We start from the raw sequence: 15157 nt of genomic DNA, 5'->3' as shown, positions 1-15157 counted from the left end.
ATGCGCTCTTAATCAGGTCCTTCTTATAGTGTCTCATATAGCCACGACCACGTAGTGTTTTCGTCTGGTTTCCTGGATTGTTGCCTGCATTTACCCAGGACCTGATTAGGAGAGTGTGATTTCAAGATTTCAGGACATGTGTACAGCCTCAATTCCTCTATAGCACTGTCCCTGAAGGAATCAAATGCCTTGAATGGGAAAACTGACGGATGTCTCTTTTCTGCAGGCAATAATGATCGCGCCATGCATGTTTCTAATAATTTTAGGTTTTCGGTTTTGCTTTCTGTGAATGTGCGGTATAAAAAAAAGGAAACTTGTGGTTTCAATAAAATTTCAGCTGTCAGTCCGCGATCTGTGTGTCTTGTGCGCCATTTTCTCTTTGGCGTCATCTCGTGCGGCGAATACGAAGGCGAGGAAAACGCCCTTATCAATTGCGTACCACTGACAGTGCCAGCTACCACATTCACGACCGCAACTCTCGCAGGATGGTCTCAGTGCGCTCCGGCTACCTGCGTGGCACTTCACGCACAACATGACACTGTCTGCCGACGACCGCGTTTGCGTGACAGCTGGAAAAATGGTACAATCGTGTTGGCCTTTGCACACTTTTCAGGGGGAAATGTTATATATATATGTTCGTTTCTTCCTGCTTTTGCTTGTTTGTTTCTTGCCCCGTGCTTGCACGAAACTGGGTTTCTAGTGCATTCGTGCACGCAGGCTTGCCCGACGTGGATGACCATGAATTCATCCGAGGACAACACAACCGTCAAGTGTTGTCTCCACGGTCGGTGGCTGTCTTGCTAGCAGTCTTCCAACAGACCCGCCATGGTTTGTTTGGGGACTATGGTGCTCTATTGCTCACTCGCTGGTTGCGGGATTGAATACTGGCCATGGCAGCCACATTTTCCATAAGGCCATAATGTTTGAGGCCCCTTTGCTTCCGGAACCCTCAACTACGGAGTCTCTCAAAATCATATGGTGCTTTTTGGACGTTATATAGCCCTACTATTCTAGTGTGCAACAGGTATGGTACACCTCGGCTATTTTCTCTAATTTCTCTGGGCGTGCTTACAACATAAGAAAACGTGTCAGCTCCACCTACAACGATCGTGACCTCTCCCACAGAGAATTTGCATAAATGCTCCATACGGTATCGCTTACTCATTTTCGTGACATCAAACATTTTTCGAGTGCTTTACAAAGCTAACTTTTCCATTCAAAGACCTTTTATTTTTAGCGCTGGAAAGCCTAACGCTGAAGAGAACAGGCCAAGCGCTACCCACAAATGCTTTACAGCAATTTTACAGTGAAAAATATAATATACAGCACGGTGGCGCACTGACAAATTAGTGCATATCTATACAAGACCACTTATCGTGCTACGGAGATGTTACATCGTGAGAACTTTATTTCGCTCTCCAAATGGAAGAAGGACGTGTCGCTAACACATTAAGTTCTTTCTTTACCTGTATGGCATAACGCGCTGCTTGCCCTGTGCGCGGTAGTGGCCTGTTTGTCCATGTATACTACTTCGTACAAGTAAGTGGTGTGTCATATTCTTACTTCTATCACGCACCGCTGGAAGGTGATGAATGCCTCTTTGTGCGCCCTCTCGTCTTTCTTCCCGCCTTTGTTGTGCGAGGGCAAGGCTGTGCTAGTTTTGCATGGCACCGAAAAAAAAAATTAAGCGAAACCCTATGGCGTTGGTAAACCCTTTTCAGGATATGAAAAAAACCTTGTGTACGATGCTATACAAATTCAGGTTCTTCCCTCCACTTCTAGATTTGCCATTTTCTTGTAAAGCCATCCCTTCAGCTTCCGAAGTAGGACTTCAGGCACCGTCATCATGATGTCTCTAAGCAATCCCACGGACAACAGTCTAACCACTTGTTTCGCGAAAGCCTCATCTACCGCATGTGTGCACAACTTTTGCACAGCCGATATAAGTAGTATCCAGCGATACTGCTTGCTCTTAATTAGGTTTATAGTGGGCAGAGTTGTGCGTTCTACGGTAAAAGCCCTTTTCGTGCCCTGGGAGAATGCATCCAACAGGTGTGACGAGGCCTTCCAAAACTGTGAATAAATATCTACAAACTGTGCTGCGTTACCTCGCAGCAACTCCCGCGTGGACAAGAAGCCTTTTCCGCGTTCTTTGATGAATAGGCAATAGGAATAATCTGTCTAACGAGGCTAATTCAAAAGTATGTGGTATCGTATGAAGAGCATTGAACTTGAAGGGTTCTGTTGCCTGTTCTGGCTTTGCCACTACTTTGTTTTCGCTTTGTCCAAATGTACGTGTTTTTATGTTTTTGTACCCCTCTTATAAGTCGCAGTTTTATACCGTAGTATTTATCAATAAATAAATAAATAAATAAATAAATAAATAAATAAATAAATAAATAAATAAATAATTTAAACAGTGCTCAGGTCAAGCATTTTCTGTAGAGGTGAAAAATTAATTTTGTTCAACCCAACGGCCACCTCTATAACGCCGTGAGAGCGTTCACTGAAGAAAACGAAGTGAAAGCGGCGTACTGTAAAAAAGGACCAAAAACAAAACCTATTTCCTTCGCGGACACTAGTGAAACCAGCGGAGCTGGTGTCGTACCCCTCGTGAAGTTACCGAATTTCCATGTTTCGCAATTCTTTCGGATAGATAGTTTCATGTTCTTTAATAAATTTTCTTTGCCGAGATATGAGGTGGTAGGGCCACCACTTCTATAACCACAAAGTATCACGGGACACCAGTGATACTGTGGCAACGCTGACGCCAATTGTCGGACTAACTGTTGCCCAGTTCCTTTTGAGTGCAAGTTGTGCGTAATGTGATTTACCCAATTGCTATGGCATATACAAGTTTACGACGATGATAGTGTTCTGATAGGCCGAGCAGATTTTGGTGGTGCATAACTGTTTGTTAGCATAGCTGTTCCCTTTTTGAATGTGAAGCATCCTGTGAACGAAGCCTGTCCTTTGTCACGCCGTAGCCACCGCTGGCGGTGACGGGGATGACGATAAACAACAAGCGTGTTCCATACCACAAACTCTCTCTCTGCCATCACGGCGCACTACGTGCAAGGTGTCCACTATTCGCAACTTTCACCGCCTATAGAGAGGGTGCTGCTGCAAACCCAACATGGCTGTCATGGCCGGCAGCCGCCACTGGCGTGCCTGTCACTTCGACCTGAGTAGTATTTTCGGCTGCAGCCACCACGTTGTCAAGACTTTGCTGAGAAGGACATTGAATCTATATTTCACACTGCGCGTTGAGAAATGCGTGTGTGGCGTATATTGATGGAAAAGAAGTTTCGAACGCCGGGCACATCGTCTGCTGCGGTGTACACCTTTGTGAACGCTGCTCGTGCCACGACCGGGGAATACCGAGCGGCCGTTGTTATGCCTGCGAGTCCACAGCGAACGTCCATGCCTCTGAAAAGGGCAATCTGTGTCAAGGCCAGCCCGCGAGCCCGCCTGACGCGAACAACTCAACGGCGTCATCACGCGGCGGTGCCTCTCTGCCGCGCGCGCACAGTGAGTCACCTCATCCAGCGTGCCCGTCGAGTAAACAACCGGCGCCTTCCTGTCTGGCGAGTCTGACGCAATGCGCGGCGACGTCACTCGTCCTTGGGTGCAGCCACATGCAGCGCAGCGGCTCCAGATTCGATAAGAATGACGCGGCCCAGCGGCGACCCCATTGGAGGATTCTGACCTCACGACAACGGCGCTTCTGGTTGGACATTTGGTTACTCAAAGAATCCTCCCGGTGCATATAAAAAAAGCCCTGCCGCGCGTCGCGAGCAGTTGACTTATGTGTCAGAGAAGACAGCTCGGCTCTTCGCGTCTCTAAACTGTCGGCCCCAGTGCCGAATTTGTAAAGCATTTGTATATATGCTGTACATAAACCTTGTTTAACTCACCGTCGTCTCGTCCGCTCGTCTATCAGCTCTGCGCAGAAGCAGTCGCGAGCTGAGAAACCTACGCTACTAAACGGCTGGTGACTTTCCCGGCAGAGTTCGAAGCAGTGGCGCCTTCGGGACCGGGTTGGCGTCGCCGTCTTGCGTAACAGTGGTGGCAGCGGTGGGATTCGTGGCGCCCTTCGTAACGTCATCGGAGGGGCGCTTCGTAACACTGATTGGCAGCTGCGGGATCGGCCGGCGTCAGCGACATCGATGCGGTGAGTGCCTGATGTTTTCCCCTCAGTTCACCAGACTACTCTAGCACAGGTTACCGTAGTTTAGAGAAGGGCTGTGTGAAGCATTAGAGTGAGCTTTGATCGTTTCAAGCCAAGTCGAAGCGCTTTGAAGCCAAGGTAATGCGGAGGGTGTAAACATGGGAGTGTTAAAAATTGCTTGCCCGTCTTGCTAGTTGACTCATAGTGGGTACGGCAAGTAAATTCTTAACAGGGGCAAACAGCAAAGGCTAGTGTGAACGATGGAGAACCTTAAAGTGAAGGAACTCATCGAAATTTGTGAGGAACTCGGCATTACTTTGGGCCGTGCGAAACGAAAGCAAGCAATCCTTGAGATCATGAGGGATGAAGGAGTGTCGGCTGAGGAAGTCGATGAGGTCTGGGCGGATATCAAAGCACGCCGCGAGGAAGCTGAAAGGCGCGAACGTCGAGAGCGCGAGGAGGCCAAGAGACAGGAGCGCCTCGAGTTGAAACGAATAGAATTGGCAATCCTACAATGTTCGCAGGCGCCTAGCGTAGCTTCTCCGATGATTCAGGTCAGCGGTTATAGAATTCGGGACCAACTGCCACCGTTCGTAGTAGGCGAAGACATGGCGAAGTATCTCGTCAAGTTTGAACACGTCTGTGAGCGAAATGCTTTAGAGCGGTCTCTTTGGGTGCAGAACCTGTTAGCTCTTCTTCCCGGTGAAGTGTCCGACGCGATAACTTGCTTGTCGAGGGAAGTGTTTGAGAGCTATGATGTGGTTAAGGAAGTGCTCTTGAGACGTTATAAGTGGTCACCCGAGGCTTTTAGGCAAAGGTATCGGTATGCTAAAAAGGGGAATGAGTCACACGTTGACTTCTTGTTTTGTCTTAAAGCCGATTTAATTGAATGGCTCAAGGGCGAAGGTGTTTATGACGATCGCGATAAAGTGGTGGAATGCATTGCACTGCAGCAATTCTACCACTGCATCGAGGAGGACGTCAAGCTTTCGCTGCAGGACAAACTTGGTGAAGTACAGCTAAACAGGGCAGCAGAGTTAGCTGAGGAGTATTATACTCGCCTAAAGTGGCATGCAGGGCAGTGCGCGTTGAAGAGGATGAAAGGAGAGAGGGCTTTACAAAGAAACCTGATCAACGGAAGCCGCGAATCTGCTACAACTGCAGAAAGGAAGGCTGCATCGCGATAAACTGTAAGCAAAAGTTTGCAACAATCAGAAAACAAGCAGAAGCCGCGAATCTGCAACAACTGCAAAAAGGAAGGGCACTTGGCGATAAAGTTTGCTTTTGCAACAATCCGAGAATCGGAAATGAACACGCGGAAAATCGGAGAATCGGAAAAGAACACGAATTCACTCCAAATGCCACCGGATATCTACTCGTGACTTAGAAGCCCCCACCAGAAACAGAAGTCCCCTGCGGACTTCGACGCGATCCCGGAAGCCCCGAGCCTCCGGTGGATCGCCTGGCCGGAAAAAAATGACTCAGCCACTTGCGGGGCACCGGCTCCCGCACCTGATAAAGGTGCCCCTGCATTTGCATGATCCTATACTAAGTTTTCATTTTCCCCATGGCTCTTACTCTAAAAGTTATTACTTTTAACGTTCAAGGTTTCCGCAATCCACAAAAACAGGCTGAGGTATTGGCTTTTGCGCGTTCAGTGCACTGTGATTTGCTGTTCGTTCAAGAAACAAATTTTTTCAAGCTTTCTGATGTACTCACTTTCAAGCGCGCGTTCAATTTTGATTGTTTCTTTTCGTACGCCAGCATGCGTTAGACTAGCGTCGGAGTCATTATTTTTAACCAAGGTCTTTTACGTGACCACCATGTTTCTTTCGATGCCTTCGGACGCGTGCTGGCGTTCGACTGCACCTTTTTTTCGTTAAGAATAAGATTTGTTGCCGTGTATGCCCCAGCGGCACGTGTGAACTCAAACGCGTTCTTCCAATCTCTTGATGCGTTCCTTTTAAATTCCCAACATGTGGTACTTTTAGGGGATTTCAATTGTGTTTTAGACTCACACGCAGACGTTCAAGGTCCGGGTCACGGCCGGTAAGACAGGAATGCCAGAAGACTCGAACGTCTAGTGCAGCAATTGGCATTGAGTGACATTCATCAAAGTGTGCATGGCAGTAATTATGCCTATACTTGGCGTCGAGTAGCGTCGAGCAGCCGAATTGATTGCGTGTATGCATCCCGCACTCTCATTACCTACGTTCACGACACCGGAGTAATGTCATTGCCACCGACACCATTGTACATTAGCGACCATCGGCCGCTTATGTTTTTTCTCCGCCTGCCAGCGGGGACGCCAACGATTCACAGACCATGGCGTCTCGATTTCCGCGTCCTGCAGGACTCTCAGGCTACAGAGAAATGATCCCGAGCGTTACGCGCATCGCTCATTGGGGCCGATGTAGCTGATTGGCATCGCCTCAAAGAACAGTGGCACCATCATTGCAGTGCGTCGGGCAGAGGACTTTGCACCCCTATGTTGAAAGATGCACCATTGTTAATCCAGAAGATACGCTATTACCAGTCGAGATCCCAGTCCTTCCACTGTAATGCGGGCAGGGCAAGATGAGCGCGTTGAACGGTACCAACGTATTATGCGCGCTTCTTCACTCTCGGCTGCAGCTTGGCGCTGTAGACGTGCACCGTGTGCGCACCCTGAGGTGCTAAGGTATGCACGCAGAGCTCTGCTTTGTCCACCCGGCTCGCCTGCCCACTCACTGAACTCTCCCGCCCCAGCTGCTGCGGGTACGCGCGACTTTCAGGAATTCACTCAACACTTTCAGTCAATAGCTCAATCTGGTGCTAATGTCTGTTACCCAGGATCCGTTTCTTCGCACCCTCTGCTAAAAGATTTACCTCATGATTCCAGCATGTCAAATGACATCCTGCTATCACCGCCATCCGATGACGAAATCAAGGGCGCATTAGACGCAATGAAAAAGGGATCGGCCCCAGGGCCTGACGGACTCCCTGCAGAGTTTTATGTACAGTTCTGGCCAATCATTGGTCCAACTATGTCACGCGTCATTCGCAAGTGTTTCCAAGATATTACATTTCCAACCTCTTTCCACAAAGGCCGTATAACACTAGTTCCCAAGAAAGACCCAATGTCCACGCGACCAGAAGATTGGCGCCCTATTACCCTGCTCAATGTAGATTACAAGCTCTTGGCCAACATTTTGGTGCGCCGAATCAGTCCATTTCTTGCAACATGAATTGCTCCCCACCAGGTTTGTTCTGTTCCGGGCAGAGAAATACACACCCATACGTGGTTAACGCGTGACATCATTCAATACACCACTAGCCGATGTGCGCAAGGACTGTTGGTTTCATTAGATCAAGAGAAAGCTTTTGATTTCATAGAACATGGCTACAGACTAAATGTTTTACATGCATACGGATTCCTGGATAAGTTAATTGACCTCATCCACGCGATGTACACTAATTAAGAAAGTACCCTTTACTTAGATTTCCGTGAGAGTCACGCATTTAGAGTTACGCGTGGGGTCCGTCAAGGGTGTCCCCTCTCTTCAGTGTTATTTATCCTTGCACTAGAACCCTTCTTAAGGGCCTTTGAACATCACTCGCAGATTCGTGGCTTACCTCTACCCGGTAACACTCAAGTAAAGGTCACTGCATATGCAGATGATATTACTCTATATGTACATAATGAACAGTCGCTGCAGCATGCTCTTGATACATTCCATGCTTTTGGTATTATCTCCGGCGCAAGGTTAAACTTTTCTAAAAGCCAGTATTTTTTCATTGGCAACCCCAGTGGTCGTATCAACATCACGTTGCCTTTACAGTGGTCTCCTGAGATTTTAATACTCGGAGTTACTTTCACTGCATTTGGTATACAAGATAGCATCTGGTCATCCGTTGTACAAACTCTTCAAGTGATATCAAAGCAGCCAGGTACTCCGAATTCCCCCTCTTGGAACGCCGATACTTAACTCAAACGGTGTACCTAGGAAAATTTTGGTACCTTTGCCATTCTGTTAAACCACCGCTCCACGTCTGCAGGAAAGTGCAAAGCTGCATCAGTTCTTTTTTTTTTAATCTGGTGGCACAGAATTGTTATCGCGTCCAGCGTTAGCTCAACCGCGAGATCAAGGCGGTTTTGCATTCGCCGACGTTTCCGTCACGGCTTCTACATTGTGCCACCGCACTCTATTACGAATACTAAGCAATGATGGCATGCCCGCTCAGGCACTGGCTCGCTACCACCTGGGGCCATCACTACGTGTCTTCTTGCCGATAGCCAAATAAACCAAGGTCCCCAACAAACTGAATTACCATCTTTGTATCGAGCCCTTCTGGCATTTCACCGACGTTTGGAAGCTACGTGCCCAGAGATAGAGGTGGCTGATTCTAAAGGGGTGGACACAATGGCCGCCCTTCTACGGCCCTTGGTGCCCCAGCATCGTCAATCTGTAATGAACCGCGCTTGGAAACCAATAACTGCCGCAGTGTTGCCAAGGCATCTCAGAGACTTTGTCTGGAGGCTGGGCTGGGGCTTGCTCCCCACGCGAGATCGGTTGCAGCGATGGCAGGTGGTTCGCACTTCCACTTGCCTCAACTGCGTCATGGTAAAGACCAATCGACATGCGACGTTTGAATGTGTGGTTTCCCGCCTTTTTTGGCGTGCGGTTAATGCTGGTTTTTGGGGACAGGGTGTGCGAACTTTCGTGTCGAACGGCCAATTTCCGCGTAGCCGCTTCTCCGCTCTGTTAATCGTTGCAGGGCTGTTCAGCCTTTGGAGAAACCGATGTGAGGCCGTAGCTGCCAATTGCCGCCGCCGTGCTTTGTGGCCGATACTGGGGAGTATGAGACGAGACATCCTCGCGTTCCTCTCCGACGAGCTTTTCTTCCTCGCGGAGCAAGAGTTTCTGCGGAATTGGTCGTGCCCTTTCGTCAAGTTGGAACACGAAAGGATACAACTAATTTTTCGACCGACTTGGTGCTAAGCAGCGCCCGTTGAGTTGTTTTATATGATTTCATTTGTTACATACTGTGTTTCATTGCATCTATTGTATCGTTATACCATTTTATCATGATATCGCATTGAGCTCTTGTGTACATATATGCCAACGTTGTCGTGTATATTAGAGCAAATGTCTTCACTGTAACGTAGTGATGTTAGTCGTGAAATATAGATGTACCGAAGTGTATGTGCCCTGTTACTGGAATGGTATGAAGCCTTTGTGTTCTGTACATGCTGTAAATAATTTTTTTCTAAACAAATGTAAGAGCATTGATATATAGACGCCATCGCAAAAAGAAAGATCAGTAAAGCTACAAAAGATTATAGAAGCGTTCGCAAGGTGCCTCGTTTCGCACGTGTCGTTCCCTCTTCAAGTACCACATTATTTGTTACAATCACAACGGGGTTCTGAATACGTTGGACATAATGGGTAATATGACATGCAAGCTTTCTGCACGATAGAGTTTTGAGTTCCTCTTATTGGGCAGCCTTCAAACGTCACATGTAGGGCAAGGGAAACACGCTCAGGTGAGCACGCAACAGACGCACAGACAAACAACTTTATTTTGGTCCTGAGAGGCGAGGCAGCGGGTCAATTAGTTAGGTCCCGACCCAGCCCTCGGCTAGTCTGATGTCGGAACAGAGAGACCATGCATGCCTCTTAGCACGTTCACGGGCCTTCTGGACAGCCTGAAGCTGGGCATCTTGTCTGGGGTCTGTGATTGCCGTCGTCAAGTCTGCTTCTCGGTTAAAGTTCTGTGACGCAGGGCACTGAGAAAATCGAGCTTAGGGTAAGCATCCATTTCATTGTATTTTCACATATCTACGCAGAATAACTTTGCACTGCGTGCCCCTATCGCTGCCGTTCTTGCGACACTTATCTCACAAGCTTTCAGGGTACGCAACCGGATAGAAGAATATGTAAAGCAATGAGGTCATCAAAAGTGTTGGAAGGCCCCTTTAATCACTCACCTAAATGGATATCGACACTTCTTGTTCCCTTGGCGTAGGAAGTTATGGTCAACACGCAAAGAAGATGTTACTTTAAGAAATTACGCTGTAGAGTTCACTACATACATAGAGCTTCTCTGGTTCCTTCCCCTCTTTGCTCATTGTATAACAAGGATGAAACAATCGAGCATTATTTTTATCATATAGTCGCTTCAAGTAACGGAGGAAAAACATTCCTAAAGCGGCTTTTAATCGAATTAAACTGAAATATATTATTTCTACCACTCTCGTTTGAACCCTCCTCCTTAGGTAATTTTCACCGGGATGTCTGTTCTGGTGTAGAAAGATTGTTAATCGAATTAAGGGGGCTCGGATTGAAAATATCTGATATAGTAGAATTTAATTTCTTCTAACTATTCTATAATTCATTATATTTAAACGTAATGTGTGATCCCCTCTATCTAATTGCTCGTTTCATGGCCGATGTCCCAGAGTGGGGTTAAGCCATGCATTCAAGCCATCATCACCATCATCATCATCAAGAGAGTTCAGGCCTGTTTGTGATGAAAAGCAGCTCTGCCGTAATATAATTTTAAGGCTTTTTACGTTCTCAAACACGATATGATTATGAGGGATGCTACCAGGGAAGGGTCCAGAAATCTTGATTACCGTGGATTCTTGCACCGAGATCTAATTATATAAACCTCTGGCAATCCGTGCCCTTCGAGCAATGGCGCAAGCGGCGGGGATTCGAACCGTGAACTTGGTTTCAGTAGTCCAGCACCATAATCACTAAACTAACGTGATGGGACAACAAACCGCAGTCGGATAGCAGTTGTGAGAAAGCAATCGCTGGTTAGTGGGTTTACTTCTACGGTACTCTCCCTCTACGCGTGTAAAATCTACGGGGATTTTTTAAAAAACTTTTTCATCTGATTTGCATAATGTATTGTCAAGACCATTGCCATTGTATGAAAACATCAAATCATTGCACTCTTATATTTCGCTTTACTGCGACTGCTGAAAAAGATTGCTAAATAAATTGAAGCTGGTAAGTGAAACTTGAAACAGTGTAAAGTGATGCTATGTGTCAATAGTTTTTTGAGTGATTTGAGAACATTTTTCACCATTCATCACTGCACACACCACATCTCCGCGCGATTCTCCAAGTAGAGCGTAATGAATGTTCATGTCGGAAAGGCCACAAAGGAATGACAAGGAACACCAGCTTCGGTTTACGGCAACATTTTTCTAAAGGACAAAGTCGCCGCCTGGTCTGCTGTGATAGCCAAGGGTCAACAAAGACATACACTATCCGTGAGGCAGTAATATACGCTTTCGGTAGTGGGGCAACCCCCCGCATTTAAAAAAAAACGAAACAATGCAGCAGCAGCTGGCAAAACAAAAACTGTGCCATGTGTCCCGTCTAGACACACTGTCTGGAAGAACGTTCTTAGTTTTCGAGAAAAAAAGCACTGGCTGTTATGAATGGGCGAAGAAAAAGTTGATTTCGCGCAGTTATGAAATGAACTCGTCCCGACACGACATCGTGAGCGCGCAATATAGACGTCAATGGGGGACGTCAAAGCGCATTCACCACCTGTGCGGAAGACGCGTCGTGTCGATTTAACGAACAAAAGCCGCAGATATGCCCCTTGCTTCACGTTTACGCGTGAACCACCGCATGGTCGCTTGCGCAAAACTTCGCACATCAGACGCTTCGTGACTGTTCGTCGCGTCATCTTCCTGTGGTTCATTCGCGGGGGTTAAAATATTCACGTGTGGTCAAGGAAACCACTTGTAACCTAAGCCCTAAAGCTGTAAAACCACCAGGGGGAAGGGGTGGGGGAGTTGATTGAGCAAGTTGCGCAGACACAGCGTAAATTATCCGTCTGTTCGGTTCAGGCAGGTTATACTGCTGGCCTAGTTTCTGCGCATGGCTAATGAGAAGAGGTGAAACGAGACGTGGTTAGGACAGGGGACTAGTTAATTAGGACATTGTTCAAAGGTGTGTGTAGATAGCTGCGAGCTCACGCCTTGAGCAGATTGCGTGGGCAGCTTATAAGCAGCGTTGACAAGAACTGTACAGTGCGGCACCGTGGGTGTTGGGGGCGAAGATCCCAAAGCCGTGGGTCTGTCTATGAATATCTGTGACTGGTTTGTAACCACCTAGTTGTATGACTCACAGAGCAGGTGACGCTAGTGCGACAGGCAGACAGACAGATATGCGAACGGACGGACGGACGGACGGACAGACAGACAGACAGACAGACAGACAGACAGACAGACAGACAGACAGACAGACAGACAGACATTGGAACAAACGCAAGGACGCACGGATGGATGGATGGACGAACGAACGGACAGAAGCACTGACGTGTGGACGGATAGATGGACGCTTCGCCTCAGTCATCATCATTCAGTTCGTGGATATGCTGTGATTTTTTAGCCCTTCCAGTTTTTGAAGGCAATATCCGGGAATTCACCCAAATCTGGTAGTGAGACTTGATGTCCAGTCATTTCTCACTGACATAAAAAGCAGGAAGACCGAAAAAAGGGAGCAATAAAAATGAAAAACAAAAACCAAATCCAGCAAACAAAACCATGAAGTAGTGAAGTGAAGTGAAGTGAAATGAAGTGAAGTGAAGTGAAGTGAAGTTTATTTCCTTTCATGCAAAGGAGGACGCCGGGGCTAAAGGCTGGGGTGCCTACAAAGGCCTCGGCTACATAGTACAGCCTGGTGGCAGATAACGAAACAGTACAACTACATACATGACATAATAAATAGATCAATTAGCTACACTTGCAAGTGCAATAAAATAAACTGTTCTTAAGCACATAGCAGTGAAAATGTTATTCCTAACAGAGCCGAAGTTGAGGGAATATTTCTTTGTTTCCTTTTTAAGCGTTTTCATTGAAACATCAAAATTAACATTTCTAGACTTTTTATGCATAGCCGCAGTCACCTGACACGTTAATGTTTGTTTGCCATAGTTATTACGCGTCTTAGGGACCCGCAGGCTTTATTTTCGAAGATGTTATGTATGATTCGTCAAAGTATTGCTTTGAGTATGTAAGTGATAGACTTTAATATGCTGCAATAGACGAAAAAAAATAGCCTTGATTAACTTTAAGCAAAGCATAGTGATGAAACAATGAAGTGGGAACAACCTGGGGACTGCCGTAGTAGCCGTGAGTGCACCGCAAAGCTCTCTTTTGAAGTACTTGTAGTTTCTGATAGTTAGTAGTAGTAGTTGTTCTCCAGACCAGAATACAATAGGTTAGTTTAGAGTATACAAGCGCATAACACATCTGCAGTCTCAACCATAAGGGTACAAGACTAGTCACCTTGTAGAGACAGCTAACACTTTTGCTTATTTCAGACGCTAGTTTTGAGACATGCGTGTTCCAGGAAAGGTTCTGGTGGAAGACACCGAGAAATTTTAGAGACTCAGCCTCATGTATTTTTACGTGTCCAAACTGGATGTTGACCTTAAACAAATTTGCAGTATTAATCGGTCTAAAAACAATATAGGTGGTTTTTGATAAATTTAAAGAAAACATGTTGTATTTTAGCCATAATTGCAGGTTACCTAAGTACCCGTTTACCATGTAGCCTCTACTTGTACAAGAGATTTCGCTGTAAAAAGTATATTTGTATCATCAGCATACATGATTATGAGAACCTGGTAGTTTGATTATATCATTCAAGCCCAAACTCCATAAGCGCGAAAATGCACGCGACAGCGACGAGCGACGCGACGTAGATCGGCGTCGCGCGATCAGTCGCTCGCGCAGGCAAACTCCATTCACGCGACGGCTTCGGCGAGCGAATTCCACTGTTGCTGGCATGAGGCCGTCAACTCGCACCAAGAAAACCGCGTAGCGAGCGGTTTCCAATTTAAAAATAAGATATATTGTTGTGTAATGAAACGGAAAGTGTTTATTATTGCCTTGCAGCATTTTTTATATGCGCATGCGTAATAAACATTGCGTTATTTCTTGTTGCGCATACGTGACTCGGGCCGGGTCACGTGCACCTATGTAGTCTTCGTCTTTTCCGGTTTTTCGCTATTGGCTGCTTGAGCCCAGCACTTCCGGGCGATGAGCGACGGTTTCCAAATCTGGAGAACCGAGCGATCGCGCGAAAACGAGCACGCGACACGTCGCGCGAACGCCCTGTTTCGTCGCTCATAGCGTCGCTCGTCGCTGTCGCGTGCATTTTCGCGCGTATGGAGTTTGGGCTTAATATGATGGGTAAAGCATAGCAAAACGAAAAAAAAGCGAATTCTTGGGTGGTGCATGAGTAAACAAAAACAAGCAAAAGAAACGCTATCTGGCATAGCGTTGGCATAACACCAATGCTATCTGGCGTTGGCGTTAGCGTGAATAGTGCCAAGATTCGCATGTGGAGCACGCCCTCATACCCCATACCCATGGTAACGACTTAATTGAAGTTGAACCATACACAAACTATAACAGTACACCAGCCACGGTGATCTAGTGTACCATAGACTATTGAGTATGTTTTCATTGATTTTATGGCACGTTTTACAACAGACCTCCCCCCTCCCCCCCAAAAAAAAACGAAAACAAAAAAGCTACCGAGTTCGCCTCTCGGAATTCGCGTTTTGCCTACTGATAATGCAGGGGAAGTTCTATACGATATGTTTATGCTCTTCCCTCTGTGCGATATGCTTAGTTCTGTAGAATGTTTATGTTCGCCCCTCTCAGAAAATGAGGACTCACGTGTTTTGAGTGCACTGAAATCATTGATTCTTCCCCTTATATATTTGATTATGTCGCTTTCGTTTCCAAGACATGACAGCATATATTTTTGAATAAAAAGACGGATGTGCTAGCAAAGGCATCTTCGCATGTACCGGTTAGTTATGTATTTTCGGCTTTCATATTCACAATAGGCGCTAGAATAAGAAGGAAATGATAGTATTGCCCGCTTCATTATTAACGACCACGTTAGGATTTCACCACGTCAGACGCCGGTGCAACAGTAAAATCTGTCGAAAAAGAGAACG

General features: G+C 46.7%; 1 protein-coding gene across 1 annotated transcript in view; it reads left to right on the top strand.

Moving 5' to 3' along the window:
- The window catches only part of LOC119165049 (prolyl 4-hydroxylase subunit alpha-2), a 379434-nt gene that overhangs the window by 139936 nt on the left and 224341 nt on the right, over positions 1–15157 (top strand). Inside the window, exon 2 of the mRNA XM_075873660.1 lies at positions 4011–4174. Within this exon, the coding sequence (XP_075729775.1) occupies positions 4170–4174 (5 nt within the window). The 5' untranslated portion in view covers positions 4011–4169. The remainder of the gene's footprint in view (positions 1–4010; positions 4175–15157) is intronic.

Source organism: Rhipicephalus microplus, chromosome 9 (assembly GCF_043290135.1).
Source record: "Rhipicephalus microplus isolate Deutch F79 chromosome 9, USDA_Rmic, whole genome shotgun sequence".
Taxonomy (NCBI): Eukaryota; Metazoa; Arthropoda; class Arachnida; order Ixodida; family Ixodidae; genus Rhipicephalus; species Rhipicephalus microplus.
Note: the sequence above shows the minus strand (reverse complement) of the source record. Positions and strands in the feature narration are given on the sequence as shown.